General features: G+C 45.0%; 1 protein-coding gene across 9 annotated transcripts in view; it reads right to left on the reverse strand.

Annotated features, from left to right (window-relative positions):
• The window catches only part of LOC141257273 (phosphofurin acidic cluster sorting protein 2-like), a 552,835-nt gene that overhangs the window by 335,845 nt on the left and 194,556 nt on the right, over nt 1–22,434 (reverse strand). For all 9 annotated transcript variants that reach the window (XM_073671642.1, XM_073671643.1, XM_073671648.1 and 6 more), the window contains 2 exons: nt 19,432–19,522; nt 8,534–8,590 (listed from right to left, as the gene is read on the reverse strand). In XM_073671642.1, coding sequence (XP_073527743.1) covers nt 8,534–8,590; nt 19,432–19,522 — 148 coding nt within the window. The remainder of the gene's footprint in view (nt 1–8,533; nt 8,591–19,431; nt 19,523–22,434) is intronic.

Raw genomic sequence — 22,434 nt, forward strand, 5'->3', positions numbered from 1 at the left:
GTTCTCCAGGATTTTTCAAAGATTCTGGCTACGGTTCTACAACTTCCTCTGCTATCTCTTTCAGTACCCTAGGGTGTAATCTGGACCAGGAGATTTAGATTCACGTAAATTAGCTAAGTCTACCCTCACCATCTCTCTGTTTATAGATAGTGTGGATTCTTTTATTCCTGAGATGGCACCGTGAAGATCAGTTGATGTTACATTTGTTTTCTTAGAGAACACAGAAGCAAAATAGGAATGTAAACGTTTGGCCTTCTCAACATAATTTTTGACCACTTCACCCTTTTCATCCTGTAAAAATCCTATAGCATCTGTGACTTTTCTTCTGCGTTTGACATACCCCCAAAATACTTTTTTTTTTCTTTTGGTCTCTCTTGCAAGCCTCACTTCATTACTGGCTTTAGCTCTTCTAACGCTTGCCATGCAGACAGCATTATACTCTTCTTTAGATATGTCTCCTCTTTCCATTTGATTTACATTTCTTTTTTCCTTTTTAATAAGTATTTAAGTTCTGTGTTCATCCATTCTGGTCTCTTTAAATGCTTCCAATCAGGGCCGGCTCCAGTTTTTCGTGGGCCCCTTTAACACATACCACGATTCATGATGCACAGATATTGCGGAGAGATATAGGTATACAACACAGGGCCCACACTGTCCCCTCATCCTTCACATATGCTGACATGCACACACATACTGTTACAACTCTCCTGTTAGGTTTTTTTAGTTTGCTGGTCACATGACCATTTTGCCTATTTAATCCGGCTCCGCCCTCCTGGTCTTGCTGGACTTCATTTGTATTTACTACTGTTGAACTAGCTTGGTGCTCTGTTGCCGTTCTCTGTTAGTTTTGCTAGGTCTTCTGACCTCTATGCTTTTTGTTGTGTGTTTGTCTTTGACTGCTACTATTTCTGCTAGGAGGTGTCCAACGTATCCCAGTCCCTAGATCTTGTAGGGATCCCTCCCCCACATCTATAGGTCTGCGTTCAGACTAGCCGAGGACTTTAGCGGGTCTGATCGCAGGATCAGGTTCCCCGTTACATCGTAGGGATCTAGTTTAGTTCTATTGTAGGGACAGATCTCCTTCCTTTCCTTAGTTTCTGTAGCAGATCATAACAGTAAGTCCAGCCATAAAAAAAAAAAAAAAGGAAAGGATTTTTTCTGGGGAAAGACCTCCAGTTTTCCATCATGATCTCGGTGCAAGATTTGGCTCAACGCTTGCAGGGACTCTCTCTGGAGGTGACCAAGCTCCAACAACACGTGAGTAGCTGCCCTGGAGCGCATTTTGTGGAACCAAAGGTACGTCTGCCTGATTTATTTTTTGGCGAACAACAAGATTTTTTTTCTTTTAAAAATGCTTGTCTATTATATTTTCGTTTGAGACCCTGATCCTCTGGTGATGAATCACAGCGCATAGGGATCATAATGTCACTTTTGCGCAAAGATCCTCAGGGATGGGCCTTCTCTCTCCAACCTAGTGATCCGTGCTTTAGATCAGTGGATAGTTTTTTTCTGCTTTGGGTTTGTTGTATGATGATCCTGATCGTGTCTCATCTGCTGAGTCTGAATTAAGACGTTTGAGGCAGGGATCAGGTAATGTGGAAAAATATTGTTCTCACTTCCGTCGGTGGTCTGCCCAGGTAGGGTGGAACGATTCAGCTTTGAAAAGCTTGTTTCTTGCAGGGCTAGGTGAAAGGGTTAAGGATTTACTGATTGCTTATCCCACACCTGGAAACTTGCAGGAGGCAATGCAATTAGCTATACGGGTTGACAGGAGACTGCGTGAAAGGGTTAATGAGAGCAAATCCTCTGCTATGTCAGCTTCGAGTCCTGAGAGGTTCTGTGCTGACAATGGAGAGCCGATGGAAATTGGGGCGATGACACCCCGCTCTCAGGAAAAAGACCGCCGACTTTCTGAAGGCTTGTGTTTCTATTGCGGAAATTCTGGTCATCTTATTAAGAGCTGTGTGCTTCGTAAGATGAAAGAAAAAAAAAATGGTCAGTCATGCTCGTATTGCCTGTTTAAATTCTAAGGGGGTATTCCTATCTGCCACTACTGCTGCTCAGGATGAATTAATTGAATTTCGGGTATTTGTGGATTGTGGTCTACTCTGAATGTGATTGATGGGGGATTCTTGGAAAAACTTAGATTAGAACCTAAAACTTTGTCATCCCCTATTGCTGTGGTTTCTGTCGATGGCTCTCCCTTGAAGAGTGTTACTCACAAGATCTGTGAATTTCCCCTCACTATTAATGGTATTCATCAAGAGAATTTGGATTTGGTGGTATTGGATAATTTGCCTTCTCCAGTAATATTGGGGTTACCCTGGTTAAAATTGCACAATCCTGTACTGGATTGATCTACCTATGAAATTAAGTCCTGGAGCCCTAAGTGTTATGACAAGTGTTGTAACGGGCGCATTGCTGCTGTGGATAGAGGGGAGTTGCCTGTACCTATTCAGGATTTTTGGAGAGTTTTTTCTGAGGAGGAGTCGCAAGTTTTGCCTCCCCATAGAGACTATGATTGTACCATTGAATTTGTCCCAGGAGCGACTCTTCCTAAGAGTCGTTTATTTAATCTTACTATTCCTGAGAGAAAGGCTTTGGAGGAATACATACAGACAAGCTTGGCCGCCGGTCACATTAGGCCTTCCAAGTCTCCTGTGGCTGTTGGTTTTTTTTTTGTAAAAAAAAAAGATGGTGGTTTACGTCCTTGTCTGGACTTTCGTGAGATTAATAAAATTACTGTACGCAATCCTTACCCACTGCCATTGATTCCTGATTTATTTAACCAGTTAGTGGGGGCCAAGTGGTTCTCTAAAATTGATCTCCGGGGGGCATACAATCTGTAGCGCATGAAGGAGGGTGATGAATGGAAGACTGCTTTTAACACTCCTGTTGGTCATTTTGAGAATCTGGTTATGCCTTTTGGTCTTACTAATGCTCCTGCATTTTTTCAGAATCTTATTAATGACATCCTTAGACCTTTAATCGGCAAAGATGTGGTTGTGTATTTGGATGACATTTTGATTTATTCGCCGGATCTGGAGTCTCATTGACGGAGCGTACGTGAGGTTTTACAGTTATTAATGGACAATTCGCTTTTTGCTAAGCTGGAGAAATGTGAGTTCGCTGTACAGAGAATTAGTTTTTTGGGCTATATTATCTCCAGCGAAGGTTTTGAGATGGACCCGGTTAAAGTTCAAGCTGTGCAGGAATGGCCTAGGCCTATTGGTTTGAAATCGATACAGAGGTTTTTGGGTTTCGCCAATTATTACAGAAAATTCATAAAAAAATTTTCTATTATTGTCAAACCGCTGACCGATCTCACCAGGAAAGGTGCTAATGCGGTTCAGTGGTCTTCTGAGGCCATTGAAGCTTTTGTGTTTCTAAAGGAGAGGTTCACCTCTGCTCCCATCCTTATGCAGCCTGATGTGACTAAGCCGTTTTTGGTGGAGGTTGACGCTTCTTCGGTGGGGGTTGGTGCGGTGATGTCTCAGGAAAACAAGGATGGAGTACATCCCTGTGCCTTTTTTTCAAAAAAATTTTCCGAGACTGAACTTAATTACGATATTGGTAATCGGGAATTGCTGGCGATTAAACTCGCATTTGAACACTGGCGTCATCTCTTGGAAGGTGCTGAATTTCCCGTTCAGGTTTTCACTGATCATAGAAATCTGATCTATCTTGATGCTGCCAAGCACTTGAATGCCCGTCAGGCTAGGTGGGCACTTTTTTTCTCGCGGTTTAATTTTTCCGTTACTTACATCCTGGGTACCAAGAATGTTAAAGCGGATGCTTTGTCTCGCAGCTTTTCTCCCATGGTCGGTGTTGAGGAGGAGGAGGAGAGCATTTTACAAGAAGGTGTTGTGATTGCTGCTTTGGACTCCGTTTTGGAGGATGAGATTCTTAAAGCACAGAATGCCCCATCTAACACTCCCCATGGGAGGTTGTTTGTGCCTAGGACCTTTAGGAGAGATTTGTTTGTTGAGTGTCATGAGTCTCGGTTGGCAGGTCATCCAGGAATTTCTGAGACCAAGAGACTTGTGGGTCGCAGTTTTTGGTGGCCTGGATGGCAGAAGGAAGTCATTAAGTGGGTGCGCCAATGTACTGTGTGTGCAAGATCCAAGTCTTCGCATGCTCCTGCTGCGGGGTTGCTTTGCCCTCTGGAGGTTCCTAGTGCACCTTGGACACATCTGGCTATGGACTTTATTACTGACCTTCCTCCCTCTGAAGGTTTCACGGTCATCTGGGTGGTCGTGGACCGTTTTAGCAAGATGTGTCACTTGGTTCCCTTCATCAAACTGCCTTGCGCTACGACACTCGCTAAGGCCTTTGTCAAGGAGATTGTCAGACTACATGGTGTTCTTACTGACATTGTTTCTGATAGGGGACCTCAGTTCGTGGCTCGTTTTTGGCGTGCCTTTTGTGACAGGTTGGGAGTTCATTTGTCGTTTTCATCCGGATATCATCCTGAGTCTAATGGCCAGACAGAAAGGAAGAACCAGGATGTTGAGCAGTTCTTGCGTTGTTTTGTGGCAGACAATCAAGAGGGGTGGTCTGAGTTTCTGCCACTTGCTGAATTTGCTCTTAACAACCATACATCCTCTTCTGCTGGGTGTTCGCCTTTTTTTGTTGTTCTGGGAGACATCCGTCTTTTGGGTCATTTTCCAAATTGGTTTCGGCTGTGCCTGAGGAGGAGAGTTTTTCCGGTGATTTGGAGAGAGTTTGGACGGATGTGCGCGGTATTCTTCAGGAGGCTAACAAAAAATCTAAGAGGTACTTTGATAGGAAACGGCAAGAGGTTTTGTTTGCTATTGGTGACATGGTTTGGTTGTCCTCTAAGAATCTGCGATTGAGGATTCCTTCTAAAAAAATTGGGTCCCAAGTTTGTAGGGCCCCTTAATGTGCTTCAGATAGTTAACCAATCTGCTGTTAGGTTGGAGGTTCCTACGTCCTGGAGGATTAATCCGGTGTTTCATGTTTCTCTGTTGAAAAAAGCTGATGTGTCGGATGGTGACGCCTCTGCCTCTGTTCCTCCGGTGGTGGAGGACGGGGAATATGAAATTTCCCGCATCCTAAATTCTAGACGGTATAGAGGGAGTTTGCAGTATCTTGTCGCTTGGAAGGGTTTCGGACCTGAGGATAACTCATGGGTGAGTGCGGATGATGTTTCTGCCCCCAGACTTGTCCGAGCGTTTCACAGGAGGTTTCCTGGTAAGCCTGGGCCTAGGGGATCCGGAGGATCCTCTTAGAAGAGGGGGTACTGTTACAACTCTCCTGTTAGGTTTTTTTAGCTTGCTGGTCACATGACCATTTTGCCTATTTAATCCGGCTCCGCCCTCCTGGCTTTGCTGGACTTCATTTGTATTTACTACTGTTGAGCTAGCTTGTTGCTCTATTGCCGTTCTCTGTTAGTTTTGCTAGGTCTACTGACCCCCATGCTTTTGTTGTGTGTTTGTCTTTGACTGCTACTATTTCTGCTAGGAGGTGTCCAACGTATCCCAGTCCCTAGATCTTGTAGGGATCCCTCCCCCACATCTATAGGTCTGCGTTCAGACTAGCCGAGGACTTTAGCGGGTCTGATCGCAGGATCAGGTTCCCCGTTACATCGTAGGGATCTAGTTTAGTTCTATTGTAGGGACAGATCTCCTTCCTTTCCTTAGTTTCTGTAGCAGATCATAACACATACAGTACGCAGACATACACACCCATTATGCAGACATGCACATGCACACACACAGTATGCAAACATGCACACGCACACACACAGTTTGCAGACATGCACACACATGGTACACAGACATGCCCACACACACACATGGTACGCAGACATGCACACACGGTACGCAGACATGCACACACACTGTACGCAGACATGCACACATACACGGTACGCAGATATACACACACACGGTACGCAGACATGCACACACACAGTACGCAGACATGCACACGGTACGCAGACATGCACGCACACAGTACGCAGACATGCACACACACACGCTATGCAGACATGCACACACACATGGTACGCAGACATGCAAGCTTACAGTACTCAGACATGCACACACGGTACGCAGACATTCACACACACGGTACACAGACATGCACACACACATGGTACGCAGACATGCACGCACACATTACGCAGACATGCACAGTACGCAGACATTCACACACACACATGGTACGCAGACATGCACACACACACAGTACGCAGACATGCACACACACACGGTACGCAGACATGCACACACACACATGGTACGCAGACCTGCACACACACACGGTACGCAGACATGCACACACACGGTACGCAGACATGCACACACACGGTACGCAGACATGCACACACACAAGTGGTACGCAGACATTCACACACACACGGTATGCAGACATACACACGCACACGGTACGCAGACATGCACACACACACGTATGGAGACATGCACACACACATGGTACGCAGACATGCGCACACACAGTACGCAGACATGCACACACACAGTACTCAGACATGCACACACACAAGGTACGCAGACATGCACACACACAAGGTAAACAGACATGCACGCACACATGCACAGTACGCAGACATTCACACACACACAGGGTACGCAGACATGCACACACACACGGTACGCAGACATGCACACACACACACGGTATGCAGACATGCACACACACACATGGTACGCAGACCTGCACACACACACGGTACGTAGACCTGCACACACACGGTACGCAGACATGCACACACACGGTACGCAGACATGCACACACACGGTAAACAGACATGCACACACACAAGTGGTACGCAGACATTCACACACACACGGTATGCAGACATACACACGCACACGGTACGCAGACATGCACACACACACATATGCAGACATGCACACACACATGGTACGCAGACATGCGCACACACAGTACGCAGACATGCACGCACACATGGTACGCAGACATGCGCACACACAGTACGCAGACATGCACACACACATGGTACGCAGACATGCGCACACACAGTACGCAGACATGCACGCACACAGTACTCAGACATGCACACACACACGGTACGCAGACATTCACACATACACGGTACACAGACATGCACACACACAAGGTACGCAGACATGCACACACACAAGGTACGCAGACATGCACACACACAAGGTACGCAGACATGCACACATACAAAGTACGCAGACATGCACGCACACAAGGTACGCAGACATGCACACATACAAAGTACGCAGACATGCACGCACACAAGGTACGCAGACATGCACGCACACAGTATGCAGACATGCACGGTACGCAGACATTCACACACACGTACGGTATGCAGACATACACACACGGTATGCAGACATGCACACACACACATGGTACACAGACCTGTACACACACACGGTACGCAGACCTGCACACACACACGGTACGCAGACATGCACACACACACATGGTACACAGACCTGTACACACACACGGTACGCAGACCTGCACACACACGGTACGCAGACATGCACACACACACATGGTACACAGACATGCACACACAGTATGCAGACATGCACACACACACACAGTATGCATACATGCACACATATACACACATGATACACAGATATGCACACATACAATACGCAGACACGCACATACACAAATACATACACATACAGGCATATGTACATATTTGAACACAAATTCTTAAAAACACATATAAAACAGACATAAATATATATACACAGTCATAAGCACTGCATACACAGATATTCACATCATACATGCACACACACAGAAACATTACAAATATTTTTAATATGGGGATTGGGGAAGCCGGCAACAAGCCTCGCTCACCTGCCCCCGACCTGTCTCAGGTCCAGCTCCTCTGGCTTGTGGCTGTGCAGTGCCGCCGGCGTGTGTTTGATGGCCCCCATGATGGTCCAGGGCCCCCGGCACTTGCCCGGGTGCGCCGGATGCTGACGCCGGCCCTGATTCCAATTCTTCCTTCTTTTCGGGATCATTACTGATTGCGCAGTGAGAATTTCATTTAGTAAAATCTCCATCCTTCTTGGACATTTCTGTCCTGTAGAACATCCGGCCATTGGATCTTTCCTACCCTCTTTCTGAATTCATTAAAATCTATCCTCTCACAGATATCCTGTGTGAGAGGTTGTCAGCCCCGCCCCCTGGTGATGACATCACTGATATAATGACATGTGACCAGACATGAGAAGCTCATACACCGTGTAGTAGCCGTTCTCGGGTGCTGCAGTGCATTCACTTCAATGGGAGCTGAAGTCCTCAAGAACATCCACATAGCAACACAGTGATTGGACATGAGATTTCCTTGACAAAATCTTTAAGCATGATAAGCTTCCTACTAATATGACACCAGATGTCTGCATATAGCGGGGTTCATTCCTGTGCCACCTTTCATGTCCCACACATGTATCCGTGACCCCCGCTACCCTCTGCCAGCCTCATATGCAGCACTCCATGCCAAGAGGTAATCATTGCTTACATCAGCCTGGCGACAGTTACTGTCCTCCATCCGAGTGCTGCGGGAAAGCTTCTCCAACTGTAAGACGAATTATGAGGGAGACATGAGAAAAACAGTAGCTACATACAGTGTCCATTTTAGGACATGATCAGATATCAAAATCAAACATCAGAATGACATCAGTTTGAGGCTAAATACCGTGTCTGACAAGTGATTTTGACAAGTGATTTTGACGAGTGATTCTGACAAGTGATTTTGACGAGTGATTCTGACAAGTGATTTTGATAAGTGATTTTGATGAGTGATTCTGACAAGTGATTTTGACAAATGATTCTGACAAGTGATTTTGACAAATGATTCTGACAAGTTACTTTGAGAAGTGACTTTAACAACTGTAATAATAAAAAAAACTGTTTGCTGATGGGACTTAAACCCAAAATTCTGTGTCCCAAAGCCAGTGCACTAAACACTGAGCTATAAACTCAGTTGTGAAATTCTTACAGTTCTATTTGGTTATATGATTTTCAGTGCAAACTTGTCTAAAACTCATTGGGACTTATGCACAGACTGCAAGCAAGCCAAATTCAAATGATGTTTGATTCTGATGTGTGAGTCTGACGTGAGACTTTCTTCAAACATCAGCATCAGAATCACAATGACTTTTAGTCACCCTGAGTATTTTCATGGTTAATCTCATAAGACAAGAAAAGCTATAAGTTAGTATCACTTGACTGAATAGCTTAATGGTAAGGCATCAGTTTCTGAAACTACAGTGTTAGAGTTCAAATCCTGATAGGATTAAGATTTTTTTTTTATGGCTATTAAGCACACAAAGTACAGGGGTGTTTTACTTTTAGGCTGCGTGCCCACTATGCATTTTTCAAGCGTTTTTGACACGGAATTTCCGCAGCGAAAACACTTAAAAAACGCTTGGTAATACGTGCCCCATGCTCCCCAGTGATAATCTGTATGTGCTGTGCTGGTCTGCTCTATGGGTTGCGGTGGTGTGAAGGACCTGCCATGACATCATTGAGTCATGTGACCTGACATATGACTGAATGACGTCACCGCAGGTCCTTCATACCACCGCGAGCAGTGCAAGACACTGGACGTAGCAGAGAAAACACCGGGAGGACATCGGAAGGTGAGTATAATCTCTATTTTTTACCATTCTTATTCTTTTTTTTTTAACTAACTTGGTCACACTATATATGCCGGTTGCATGGATTTATATAGTGTGAACAAGTTGTCAAGAACTTTTCAAGTGATGCTAAAATCACAACCCGCATGCGGAAATGCAAGTGAAGAACGCTTCACAAACGCTTCTACCTGGCGGGAAAAACGCATGTACAATCCGCATGTAAAATCCGCATGCGTTTTTCCTGCCAGGGAGAAGCGGAAAAAATATGCAGCATTTCTGCATCGTGGGCACATAGCCTTAATATCTGACACTCTGTCATCCTGATGTGTTAAGAGTTTCAGACACGCTGTCTATTTGCATGGTAAATTACATAGCAAAAGTAAATGGTTGAGTCACCACATGTGCCGGACCTCAACGCGCGTTTCACCCTGCTTCCTCAGGGGGCGTGTGTGAAGAAAGCAGGGTGAAACGAGCGTTGGGGCCCGACACATGTGGTGACTGAACCATTATAATGTAAGGCTGTCTTCATGTTAATTATTCCTTGTGTATTTCGTGACTCTTGTTTACTAGAGCACTAATAGAATTTGATACTTAGTTTCAACAAACACAGGCTTTTTGCACTAGCACTTTAATGGGCCGTCCAGAATTGTTTAACGGCAAAGTAATCTTAGTGTATGGAAACTTTTGACTTTGCAGTAAGTAATAAAAATGCCTTAAAACATTCTCTCTCTCTCTCATTATTCTGCCATTTGGCAAATACTAAACATTATGGTAAAACTAATTGTCCTAAAACGGGAAAAGTTTATTCTGATTTCATGTCAGATATTGAGGAAAACCTGCAGATGTGTCTTTATATATAGTGGATGGAAACTTCTGGTTTCAACTGTAGATATGATCATTGTTCCATAATGTGCCTATTATTACCCACTCTATTTCCAAATATATTTGGATGTTGCATTTTGATTATCGTTGCGTATATATTAATGGTTCTTTGACAGCACTGTGCCCTATATCTGTGAGGAGTTTTTGCTTTCTGTGTGTATATATGATACAGTTATATTTTAATTGTCTTTAAATAAATTTAGTGATTTTATTTTTGGAGTTGTCTCGCACTTTTTTCGTTTCCCAGGGATTACTTTGTTTTCCCTTGGGATCCCATGTATTGTATCCATAGCACTATAATCGACATGGACCGATATAAGGATCATTGTTGAGTACAGTCATCAAGGTGAACATTAGCAGCCAGTAGTGATCAATCCACAGAAGGACAGCAGCATCCTGACATTGCTCCACACTTTCATCAGTGGCCTCCAGATGGTGCTTGGCTTGGTTTATGTGGGTATTTTTGGTGAAACTCTTTAATCAGTCGAGGAGCACTGAGATTTTCTACAGGTTTTCAGGAGGTATCTTCAGGGCCGCTCCTTTGCAATTTTATTAAGTACTGAAACCTGATTCTGAATATTCAGGAGTCTGGGATGTTCTCCACCGTGTAATGCTCTTGTCCAATCACTTCAGCAGGATCAGGAAGAGGCAGACGACGCTCTGGAAAAGGATTTGGAGCAAATGACTTTAGTAAGGAGACATGGAAACCTGGATGTACCTTCATTGTCCTGGGAAGTTGAAGACGAAAAGTTACTAAGCTAATGTGTCCAATGATCTTGAACCAACCAACACATTTTTGGCTCAGTTTTGGTGAGGGTATATGGAGTCTAAAGTTCTTGGTGGAAAGTCATACTTCATCACCCACTTGGCAGCTGCTTGGAGAAGGTCTGTGAGATTTGTCTGCTGCTTCCTTATATTTCTCCTTGGCAATTCTTAAAGTGTCTTTTAGTATTTCCAGATTCTGTTGCAGGGATTGTTTTCTGTCAGTGACAGCAGGAATAGGTATTTCTCCGGGAAAGATGGGTAGAATAGTTGGATGGTAACCTCAGTTTGCGAAGAGTGGTGTTTGTTTGGTCGAAGCATTTTGAATATTGTATGAAAACTCTGCCATATAAAGCCAGTCATCCTGAAGTTGGTAAATGTAGCATCTGGGATATTGCCCCAAGTTCTGGCTTGTGAGTTCAGTTGACCTTTATATTGGGGATAAAATGCAGAAGATAAACTGATATCAATGTCCAATGCTGTACAAAAACTCTTTCAGAATCTTGGTGTAAAGTGTTTCCCATGATCAGAGTCGACTTAGTCTGGAACTCCATGAAGACGAAATACATTCTGAGGAGATCGGTAGTCTCCTTAGCAGAGGGCAAACCAGTGCAGGGGACAAAGTGTGTTGCTTTGGTGAGTCGGTTAACCATGATTAGGAACTCTTCCTCCTGGGAAGCTGGTAATTCATCAATAAAGGCCATAGATACTCTAAGTTACTGTTACCAGTCCAGTTTGAATTCCACTTCTCCGATCTTCTATCTGATAACCAGTTTTCTATTCGAATACAATGATGAATGAGGGAAATATTTTCCCAGGCAGGGAAGAATTGTTTTAACCTTCCACCTACCTGGGACATGGAGTCATTGTCTTTTGTCAATTGATCTTTTTGGAAACACGGACAAAAAAACGATCCCCTTGGGAGGCTTTCCCTTTATTCCTGGGTTCTTTCCATTTTGAGTCCTTCTGTTTTGAAGCCCCTTTTCCGAAAGGACGGTATGGCCTCTTGAATTTTGGCATGATAGTCTGGAGGAAACCTTTTTTAGAGTCCCCAGCTTTATCCAGGATTTCATCAAGAAAAAGTCCAAAAAGATATTCTCCTTCAAAAGGGATACCGCAGAGTCTGGATTTTGAATTAAAGTCACCTGTCCAATTTTTTTTAGCCAGAGGGCTCTTCTGGCCGAGTTAGACAGGGCACAGCCTCGAGCTGTCAGGTGGACAGAGTCTGCTGAAGCGTCAGCAAGGAAGTTGGCTGCTTTCGCTATATTTGGCAGGCATGCCAGTAGTTCATCCCTAGGGCATTTATTCCTGATCTGTTCTTGCAGTTGACTTAACCAGACTCTTAATGATCTTGCGTACACGTGGCCGCTATGTTTGGTCTGAATGCCGCGGCCCCCGACTCCCAGGCTTTTTTCAAAAAACTCTCCACCTTCCTATCGAGAGGGTCTTTTAAGAGTCCTGCACCATCAAATGGGAGAGACGAGTTGAGGGACACCTTACTGACCGCAACATCTATTTTAGGTGTTTTATCCCAAATCTCCGGTTCTTCCGGCTCAAAGGGGTACTTCCTTCTTATTAGTTTTGGGACATAAGCTTTTTTATCTGTTTTTGTCCCTTTTGATTAATTGGGCAATGCTTTTATGTACTGGGAAACACTTATGTTTCTTGTTCTCCAATTCCCCGAACATTTGATCCTGCATGGATCTAGGCTCTTTTACTTCCTCCACTTTCATGGTGGCTCTGACCGATTCACTGGCCTGCTGGTATCTTCAGACGGAAAACATGAAGGATCCCCATCGCTATCAGTAGAGGATGATGATGGAGTGGAGTCTGTGCAAAAGCTTCCCAGCTGTGCCTCCTCAACCTCATCTTCTGAACCAGGCTTTCTGCTAGCCTCTTTTGTTGAGTGATTTTTTAATCTCGAGTCGACCTTTATCATGGATACTATCCATGAGAGAGGGGCACTCTTCTGACAGGGTTTTTTCAATGCTATCCCTACATAACCGTTTAGCATATGCTACCCCTAATCTACACTTGCATTGTGCGCATTCTTTGTGTTTGGACTTTGTTTGCGCCTTCCTAGGCCTAAAGAAAAATGTATAGACAGAAGTGGAGACATTTAATAATGATTTCTCAGGGATTATTTACCCCTGACTTACCCTACCTGACGCAGGACTACCGAGGTCAGAGGCGCTGCTTCTGTGGGTTCTCCCGGCTGAGTTGCGTCCTCCATTCTGGAACTCCGTGCAGCATGGGGGAAAGGGGAACTTTTATTCCATATCGCTCCCCCCCAGCCGGAAATAGGACTGGCCACAGTCTTTCTTCTACTGGGGAAGCACTGAGCCAATACAGGCCGTGTCCCCAGATGATGCCCCCCGCTCTCTCCCGGGGACGCACTAACCATCTATGGGCCGCGCCCCCGGAATGTATTGCTGTGTTGGCTCCCAGCGATGCACTACGCCACCAGAAGTGACATCAGACGCCACGCGGGCTTCCGGGGAAGCACTCTGCCATACTAGGCCGTGCCCCCGGAAGTGACGTCATTACCGGCCCAGAGGTGCATAGCGCAATGTCTCTTGCCATGCTCCCAGAAAAGGCTCTGTTCTCGTGGCCGGCTTCCGGAGCAGTGCTGCGGACACCTCCCACCGTGATCCCGGAGAGGCTGGTTCAGTGGTCGGCTCCTGAATGGCCCCCATCGCGCTCCATGCGGTCCCTGATCTGGTGGTCGGCTTGATGCGGTGACTCACGCCCTGTGGACCAGGTATAATCTTCACTCCTCCGGCAGCACCAGGGGAGCTGTAGGGTTTCCTCAAGGACAGGAAATCACTGAGGCATGATAGAGGGCTCCACCTTTTTAAACCTGCAGGGTTTCCTGTCCTTGGATCCCTATCTCCTATGGTGATGGTACTGTTGTGGGGAATAGGAAAATGGAGCTTTTTGGCAATGCAAAGCAACAGTACAGTATATATATATATATATATATACAGTACAGACCAAAAGTTTGGACACACCTTCTCATTTAAAGATTTTTCTGTATTTTCATGACTATGAAAATTGTACATTCACACTGAAGGCATCAAAACTATGAATTAACACATGTGGAATTATATACTTAACAAAAAAGTGTGAAACAACTGAAAATATGTCTTATATTCTAGGTTCTTCAAAGTAGCCACCTTTTGCTTTGATGACTGCTTTGCACACTCTTGGCATTCTCTTGATGAGCTTCAAGAGGTAGTCACCGGAAATGGTCTTCCAACAATCTTGAAGGAGTTCCCAGAGATGCTTAGCACTTGTTGGCCCTTTTGCCTTCACTCTGCGGTCCATCTCGATTGGGTTCAGGTCTGGTGACTGTGGAGACCAGGTCATATGGCGTAGCACCCCATCACTCTCCTTCTTGGTCAAATAGCCCTTACACAGCCTGGAGGTGTGTTTGGGGTCATTGTCCTGTTGAAAAATAAATGATGGTCCAACTAAACGCAAACCGGATGGAATAGCAAGCCGCTGCAAGATGCTGTGGTAGCCATGCTGGTTCAGTATGCCTTCAATTTTGAATAAATCCCCAACAGTGTCACCAGCAAAGCCCCCCCCCACACCATCACACCTCCTCCTCCATGCTTCCCGGTGGGAACCAGGCATGTAGAGTCCATCCGTTCACCTTTTCTGCGTCGCACAAAGACACGGTGGTTGGAACCAAAGATCTCAAATTTGGACTCATCAGACCAAAGCACAGATTTCCACTGGTCTAATGTCCATTCCTTGTATTCTTTAGCCCAAACAAGTCTCTTCTGCTTGTTGCCTGTCCTTAGCAGTGGTTTCCTAGCAGCTATTTTACCATGAAGGCCTGCTGCACAAAGTCTCCTCTTAACAGTTGTTGAAGAGATGTGTCTGCTGCTAGAACTCTGTGTGGCATTGACCTGGTCTCTAATCTGAGCTGCTGTTAACCTGCGATTTCTGAGGCTGGTGACTCGGATAAACTTATCCTCAGAAGCAGAGGTGACTCTTGGTCTTCCTTTCCTGGGGCGGTCCTCATGTGAGCCAGTTTTTTTGTAGCGCTTGATGGTTTTTGCAACTGCACTTGGGGACACTTTCAAAGTTTTTCCAATTTTTCGGACTGACTGACCTTCATTTCTTAAAGTAATGATGGCCGCTCGTTTTTCTTTACTTAGCTGCTTTTTTCTTGCCATAATACAAATTCTAACAGTCTATTCAGTAGGACTATCAGCTGTGTATCCACCAGACTTCTGCACAACACAACTGATGGTCCCAACCCCATTTATAAGGCAAGAAATCCCACTTATTAAACCTGACAGGGCACACCTGTGAAGTGAAAACCATTTCCGGTGACTACCTCTTGAAGCTCATCAAGAGAATGCCAAGAGTGTGCAAAGCAGTCATCAAAGCAAACGGTGGCTACTGTGAAGAACCTAGAATATAAGACATATTTTCAGTTGTTTCACACTTTTTTGTTAAGTATATAATTCCACATGTGGTAATTCATAGTTTTGATGCCTTCAGTGTGAATGTACAATTTTCATAGTCATGAAAATACAGAAAAATCTTTAAATGAGAAGGTGTGTCCAAACTTTTGGTCTGTACTGTATGTGTATATGGAAATATATATATAGAAATCTATATATGTTGCATGTTAGCCCATGTATGATATCTATATACCTGTATATATAATTCCCACACATCTATTCCCCACAGATATATGTAAGCCCCCTCCTCCATCTTGCGGTCTCCATTGCCTTTTAGATAAGGCAGCCGTGTGCTTAAATAGGTTTTGGGAGTCTGGTTGGACATGAACACAGAGCTTAGCCAGCGGGCGGGAATAAGACATCATTTCCTGTCACATGATGCCGGACCCTTCCGGGACTTAGACCCCCAGAGCCCCTCATGTGATAGCTCTCTTCGCTCTGTCTCTTGGAGATGGACACAACACACGGCTGAGTATCTCTCTTCCCCTGTAACTTCTTTACTTCTAGGCCCCTCATACCTTGTACTAAACCCCCTAGATATTGATATCCTTAGATCTGTATATATAGGGAAAGTTAGAATAGTTGGGTGGGCCGATATTGCATGAGGCATTAGGAAACTTGGGTGGAATATTATTAAGTAATTGTGGGTTTGGATGTGCGGTATTGTTGTGATATTACTGTATTAGTGTTGTGACATCTATATACATATGTGCCTATATAAATATATTTATGGCCACCAGCTTGGGTATAAATATATATGTATGTAATAGACTGTAGACTTATCTGTGTGTAATAAATATTCCTTATTGATACACTGTATAGTATAAGGCACAGATAACGTTAAGACATAACTTAGTGGATATTAATTATTAATATTCCAGTTTGATGGTAATAATTAATATCGGACCTCAATAGAGGTGTAGGAGAGTTCCTCCATTAATAACTGGTATTTTTGGAGGGAAACTCATCCTTTATCAACAGGAATCATGAAATCAGAGAATTATCAAGAGATTTTAGAGCGAAAAGTCCTACCCAGTGTAAGAAAACTTGGTTTTAGGCAAAGATCACGGGTCATCCAGCAAGACCATGACCCAAAGCACACATCCAAAAGTACACAGGAATGGTGGAAAAGGAAAAAATGGACTGTTTTAAAATGGCCAGCAATGAGTCCTGATCTCAATCCCATTGGAAATCTTTGGGGTGAGCGGAAAAAGACCCTGCAAATATCCAAGAGCTTGAACAAAGTACAAAGGAAGAGTTGGAGAACATTCCAGGTGAGAAGAGCAAGAAGCTTATAGATGGCTACAAGAAATGTGTGGAGGCTGTCAGCAATGCCAAGGGGTGTGCAACCAATTTTCCTCCCTCGGCAGATTCCATGATGATGGGCTTGAGTATCCTGATACAATACTGGTGTGGCACTGCTGGAATCCAATAGCCGGAGGAGCACGAGCAGGAACAGCAAGCGGAAATAGAGGTAATTGGAGATAGAAAGGAGTAGTAGGAAACAATCCAGAGATAAATGAGAACAGTCTGGGTAAGACAGTTCAGGAGCTGGAGCCTGGAACTAGAATAACAGTTGGATCTCTCACTCATTGCTTGAGTATTGTATCTCTATGGCTTTAAACCCAACCAGGAAAGTAGATGGCTTCCACATGTTCAGAATCTGCCATCTTACTAAAGGGCAATTGCAGAACACAACAGCAGCCTCTAATGGTAAGGAGTGGAAATGCAGCACAGTTATCAAGGTGAACAATAGCAATCACTAGTGGTCAATCCGCAGAAGAACAACAGGAATCCTGGCAGAGTGAGACTGAAGAGAAGGGGAAGACAAGGACGAGACCAAGACCAAAGAGAGAGGAAAGATGAGGGTGAGACCGAGACAAAAGAGAGAGGGAAAACGAGCGTGAGACCAAACAGAGAGGGAAGATGAGGGTAAGACTGAAGAGTGGGGGAAGATGAGGGAAAGATTAAAGAGAGACGTAAGACAAGGGCGAGATCAAAGAGACAGTTAAAATGAAAGCGAGAGCAAGACCAAAGAGACAAGGAAGATGAGGGCGAGATCAAAGAGACAAGGTAGGCAAGAGTGAGAACAAAGAGAGATGGAAGATAAGGACAAAACCGAAATTAAAGAGAGAAGACAAGCGCGAGAACAAAGAGAGAGAGCGAAGGCGAGGGCAAGTCCAAAGGGAGAGAGGAAAGGCGAGGGCGAGAGCGAAGAGATGGGGAAGACTAGGATGAGACCGAAGAGAGAGGGAAGACAAGTGGGAGACTGAAGAGAGAGGGAAGACAAGGGTGAGACTGAAGAGACAGGGAAGACGAGGATGATATGGAAAAAAGGGGGAAGACAAGGGGACACTGAAGAGAGGGGAAGGCGAGGTTCGAGAGCGAAGAGACGGGGAAGACGAGTGTGAGACTGAAGAGAGAGGAAAGAAGAGGGCAAGACCGAAGAGAAGGGGATGACAAGGGCGAGACTGAAACCAAAGAGAGAAGGAAGACGTGCGCAAGACTAAAGAGAAGGGGAGGACGAGGGTGAGACGAAAAAAAGGGGGAAGACAAGGGGGAGACTCAAGAGAGGGGAAGGCAAGGGTGAGAGCGAAGAAATGGGGAAGACTAGGCCGAGACCGAAGAGAGAGGGAAGATGAGTGCGAGACTGAAGAGAGAGGGAAAACGAGGGCGAGAATGAAGAGAAGGGGGTGACAAGGGCGAGACCGAATCCAAAGAGAGAAGGAAGATGAGGGCGAGATCAAAGAGACAAGGAAAGCAAAAGCGAGACCAAACAGAGATGGAAGATCAGGACAAAACCGAAATTAAAGAGAGAAGATGAGGGCGAGACTAAAGAGAGAGAGGGAAGGCGAGGGCAAGTCCGAAGGGAGAGAAGGAAAGCGAGGGCAAGACTGAAGAGAGAGGAAGGCAAGGGCAAGACTGAAGAGACAGGGAATTCGAGGGTGAGACCAAAGAGAGAGGGAAGACGAGGACGAGACCGAAGAGACAGGGAAGACGAGGGTGATACAGAAAAAAGGGGCAAGACAAGGGGAGACTGAAGAGAGGGGAAGGCGAGGGTGAGACTGAAGAGAGAGGGAAGACGAGGGCGAGACCGAAGAGAAGGGGATGACAAGGGCGAGACCAAAACCAAAGAGAGAAGGAAGACAAGGGTGAGACGGAAGAAAGGGGGAAGACAAGAGGGAGAATCAAGAGAGGGGACGGCAAAGGTGAGGGCGAAGAGACTGTGAAGACGAGGGCGAGATCAAAGAGAGAGGGAAGATGAGGGTGAGACTAAAGTTAGAGGGCAGATGAGGGCGAGACTGAAGAGAATGGGATGACAAGGGCGAGACCGAAACCAAAGTGAGAAGATAGAAGAGGGCGAGACTGAAGAGAGGGGGAATACGAGTGTGAGACTGAAGAGAGGGGGAAGACGAGTGTGAGACTGAAGAGAGGGGGAAGTCGAGGGTAAGACTGAAGAGAGGGAGAAGAATAGGGAGAGTCAGAGACCGAAGAGAGTGGGAAGACAAGGGCGAGACTAAAGTGAGGGGGACTAGTAACCATGCTTCGTTGCACAGTATGACATAATGTAAAAGTTGAGTTGCGATTGTTGGACTCTATTAACCATGCAGAGCTCACAGTGCATGCCTCCACATAATGACGGGTCCACTCACCGCACCAATGTTCTTGTCAACTCCTTTCTGACTGTTGAAGCTGCCGATCTCTGTCTGAGACCCAGAATTAGAGATACCTTCAAAGTATCTTCTGGAAATGAAGAAGGAAAAGATGAGAGCAAAAGAGCCAGAGCCAGAGACTGTGTATGAGGATTACGACTGGGTTTGGGATACATGTATGTGCAGGTATGAGGACTAGTATAATAGGGGTACATGTATCTGCGGGTATGAGGATTAGGGTTATGGGGTACATGTATCTGCGGGTATGAGGATTAGGGTTATGGGGTACATGTATGTGCAGGTATGAGGATTAGGGTTATGGGGTACATGTATGTGCAGGTATGAGGATTAGGGTTATGGGGTACATGTATGTGTGGGTATGAGGACTAGGGTTATGGGGTACATATATGTGCAGGTATGAGGATTAGGGTTATGGGGTACATGTATGTGTGGGTATGAGGATTAGGGTCATGGGGTACATATATGTGCAGGTATGAGGATTAGGGTTATGGGGTACATATATGTGCAGGTATGAGGATTAGGGTTATGGGGTACATGTATGTGTGGGTATGAGGATTAGGGTTATGGGGTACATGTATGTGCAGGTATGAGGATTAGGGTTATGGGGTACATATATGTGCAGGTATGAGGATTAGGGTTATGGGGTACATGTATGTGCAGGTATGAGGATTAGGGTTATGGGGTACATATATGTGCGGGTATGAGGATTAGGGTTATGGGGTACATATATGTGCAGGTATGAGGATTAGGGTTATGGGGTACATGTATGTGCAGGTATGAGGATTAGGGTTATGGGGTACATGTATGTGTGGGTATGAGGATTAGGGTTATGGGGTACATATATGTGCGGGTATGAGGATTAGGGTTAAGGGGTACATGTATGTGCAGGTATGAGGATTAGGGTTATGGGGTACATGTATGTGCGGGTATGAGGATTAGGGTTATGGGGTACATGTATGTGCAGGTATGAGGATTAGGGTTATGGGGTACATGTATGTGCAGGTATGAGGATTAGGGTTATGGGGTACATGTATGTGCAGGTATGAGGATTAGGTTTATGGGGTACATATATGTGCAGGTATGAGCATTAGGGTTATGGGGTACATATATGTGCAGGTATGAGGATTAGGGTTATGGGGTACATATATGTGCAGGTATGAGGATTAGGGTTATGGGGTACATATATGTGCAGGTATGAGGATTAGGGTTATGGGGTACATGTATGTGTGGGTATGAGGATTAGGGTTATGGGGTACATGTATGTGCAGGTATGAGGATTAGGGTTATGGGGTACATATATGTGCAGGTATGAGGATTAGGGTTATGGGGTACATGTATGTGCAGGTATGAGGATTAGGGTTATGGGGTACATATATGTGCGGGTATGAGGATTAGGGTTATGGGGTACATATATGTGCAGGTATGAGGATTAGGGTTATGGGGTACATGTATGTGCAGGTATGAGGATTAGGGTTATGGGGTACATGTATGTGTGGGTATGAGGATTAGGGTTATGGGGTACATATATGTGCGGGTATGAGGATTAGGGTTATGGGGTACATATATGTGCAGGTATGAGGATTAGGGTTATGGGGTACATATATGTGCAGGTATGAGGATTAGGGTTATGGGGTACATATATGTGTGGGTATGAGGATTAGGGTTATGGGGTACATGTATGTGCAGGTATGAGGATTAGGGTTATGGGGTACATGTATGTGCAGGTATGAGGATTAGGGTTATGGGGTACATGTATGTGCAGGTATGAGGATTAGGGTTATGGGGTACATGTATGTGCAGGTATGAGGATTAGGGTTATGGGGTACATATATGTGCAGGTATGAGGATTAGGGTTATGGGGTACATATATGTGCAGGTATGAGCATTAGGGTTATGGGGTACATATATGTGCAGGTATGAGGATTAGGGTTATGGGGTACATATATGTGTGGGTATGAGGATTAGGGTTATGGGGTACATGTATGTGCAGGTATGAGGATTAGGGTTATGGGGTACATGTATGTGCAGGTATGAGGATTAGGGTTATGGGGTACATGTATGTGCAGGTATGAGGATTAGGGTTATGGGGTACATGTATGTGCAGGTATGAGGATTAGGGTTATGGGGTACATGTATGTGCAGGTATGAGGATTAGGGTTATGGGGTACATGTATGTGCAGGTATGAGGATTAGGGTTATGGGGTACATATATGTGCAGGTATGAGGATTAGGGTTATGGGGTACATGTATGTGTGGGTATGAGGACTAGGGTTATGGGGTACATATATGTGCAGGTATGAGGATTAGGGTCATGGGGTACATATATGTGCAGGTATGAGGATTAGGGTTATGGGGTACATATATGTGCAGGTATGAGGATTAGGGTTATGGGGTACATGTATGTGTGGGTATGAGGACTAGGGTTATGGGGTACATATATGTGTAGGTATGAGGATTAGGGTCATGGGGTACATGTATGTGCAGGTATGAGGACTAGTATAATAGGGGTACATGTATCTGCGGGTATGAGGATTAGGGTTATGGGGTACATGTATGTGTAGGTATGAGGATTAGGGTTATGGGGTACATGTATGTGTGGGTATGAGGACTAGTATAATAGGGGTACATGTATAAGGGCTATGGTCATGGATATCATGTATGTGCAGGTATGAGGTCTAAGGTTAAGGGGTACATATGTGCATGTATAAGGATTAGGACTAGGGTCATGGGGTACATATATGTGCAGGTATGAGGATTAGGGTTATGGGGTACATGTATGTGCAGGTATGAGGATTAGGGTTATGGGGTACATATATGTGCAGGTATGAGGATTAGGGTTATGGGGTACATATATGTGCAGGTATGAGGATTAGGGTTATGGGGTACATGTATGTGTGGGTATGAGGATTAGGGTTATGGGGTACATGTATGTGCAGGTATGAGGATTAGGGTTATGGGGTACATGTATGTGCAGGTATGAGG

Source organism: Phyllobates terribilis, unplaced genomic scaffold, assembly GCF_046119375.1.
Source record: "Phyllobates terribilis strain yellow unplaced genomic scaffold, ASM4611937v1 Scaffold_3__8_contigs__length_932513732, whole genome shotgun sequence".
Taxonomy (NCBI): domain Eukaryota; kingdom Metazoa; phylum Chordata; class Amphibia; order Anura; family Dendrobatidae; genus Phyllobates; species Phyllobates terribilis.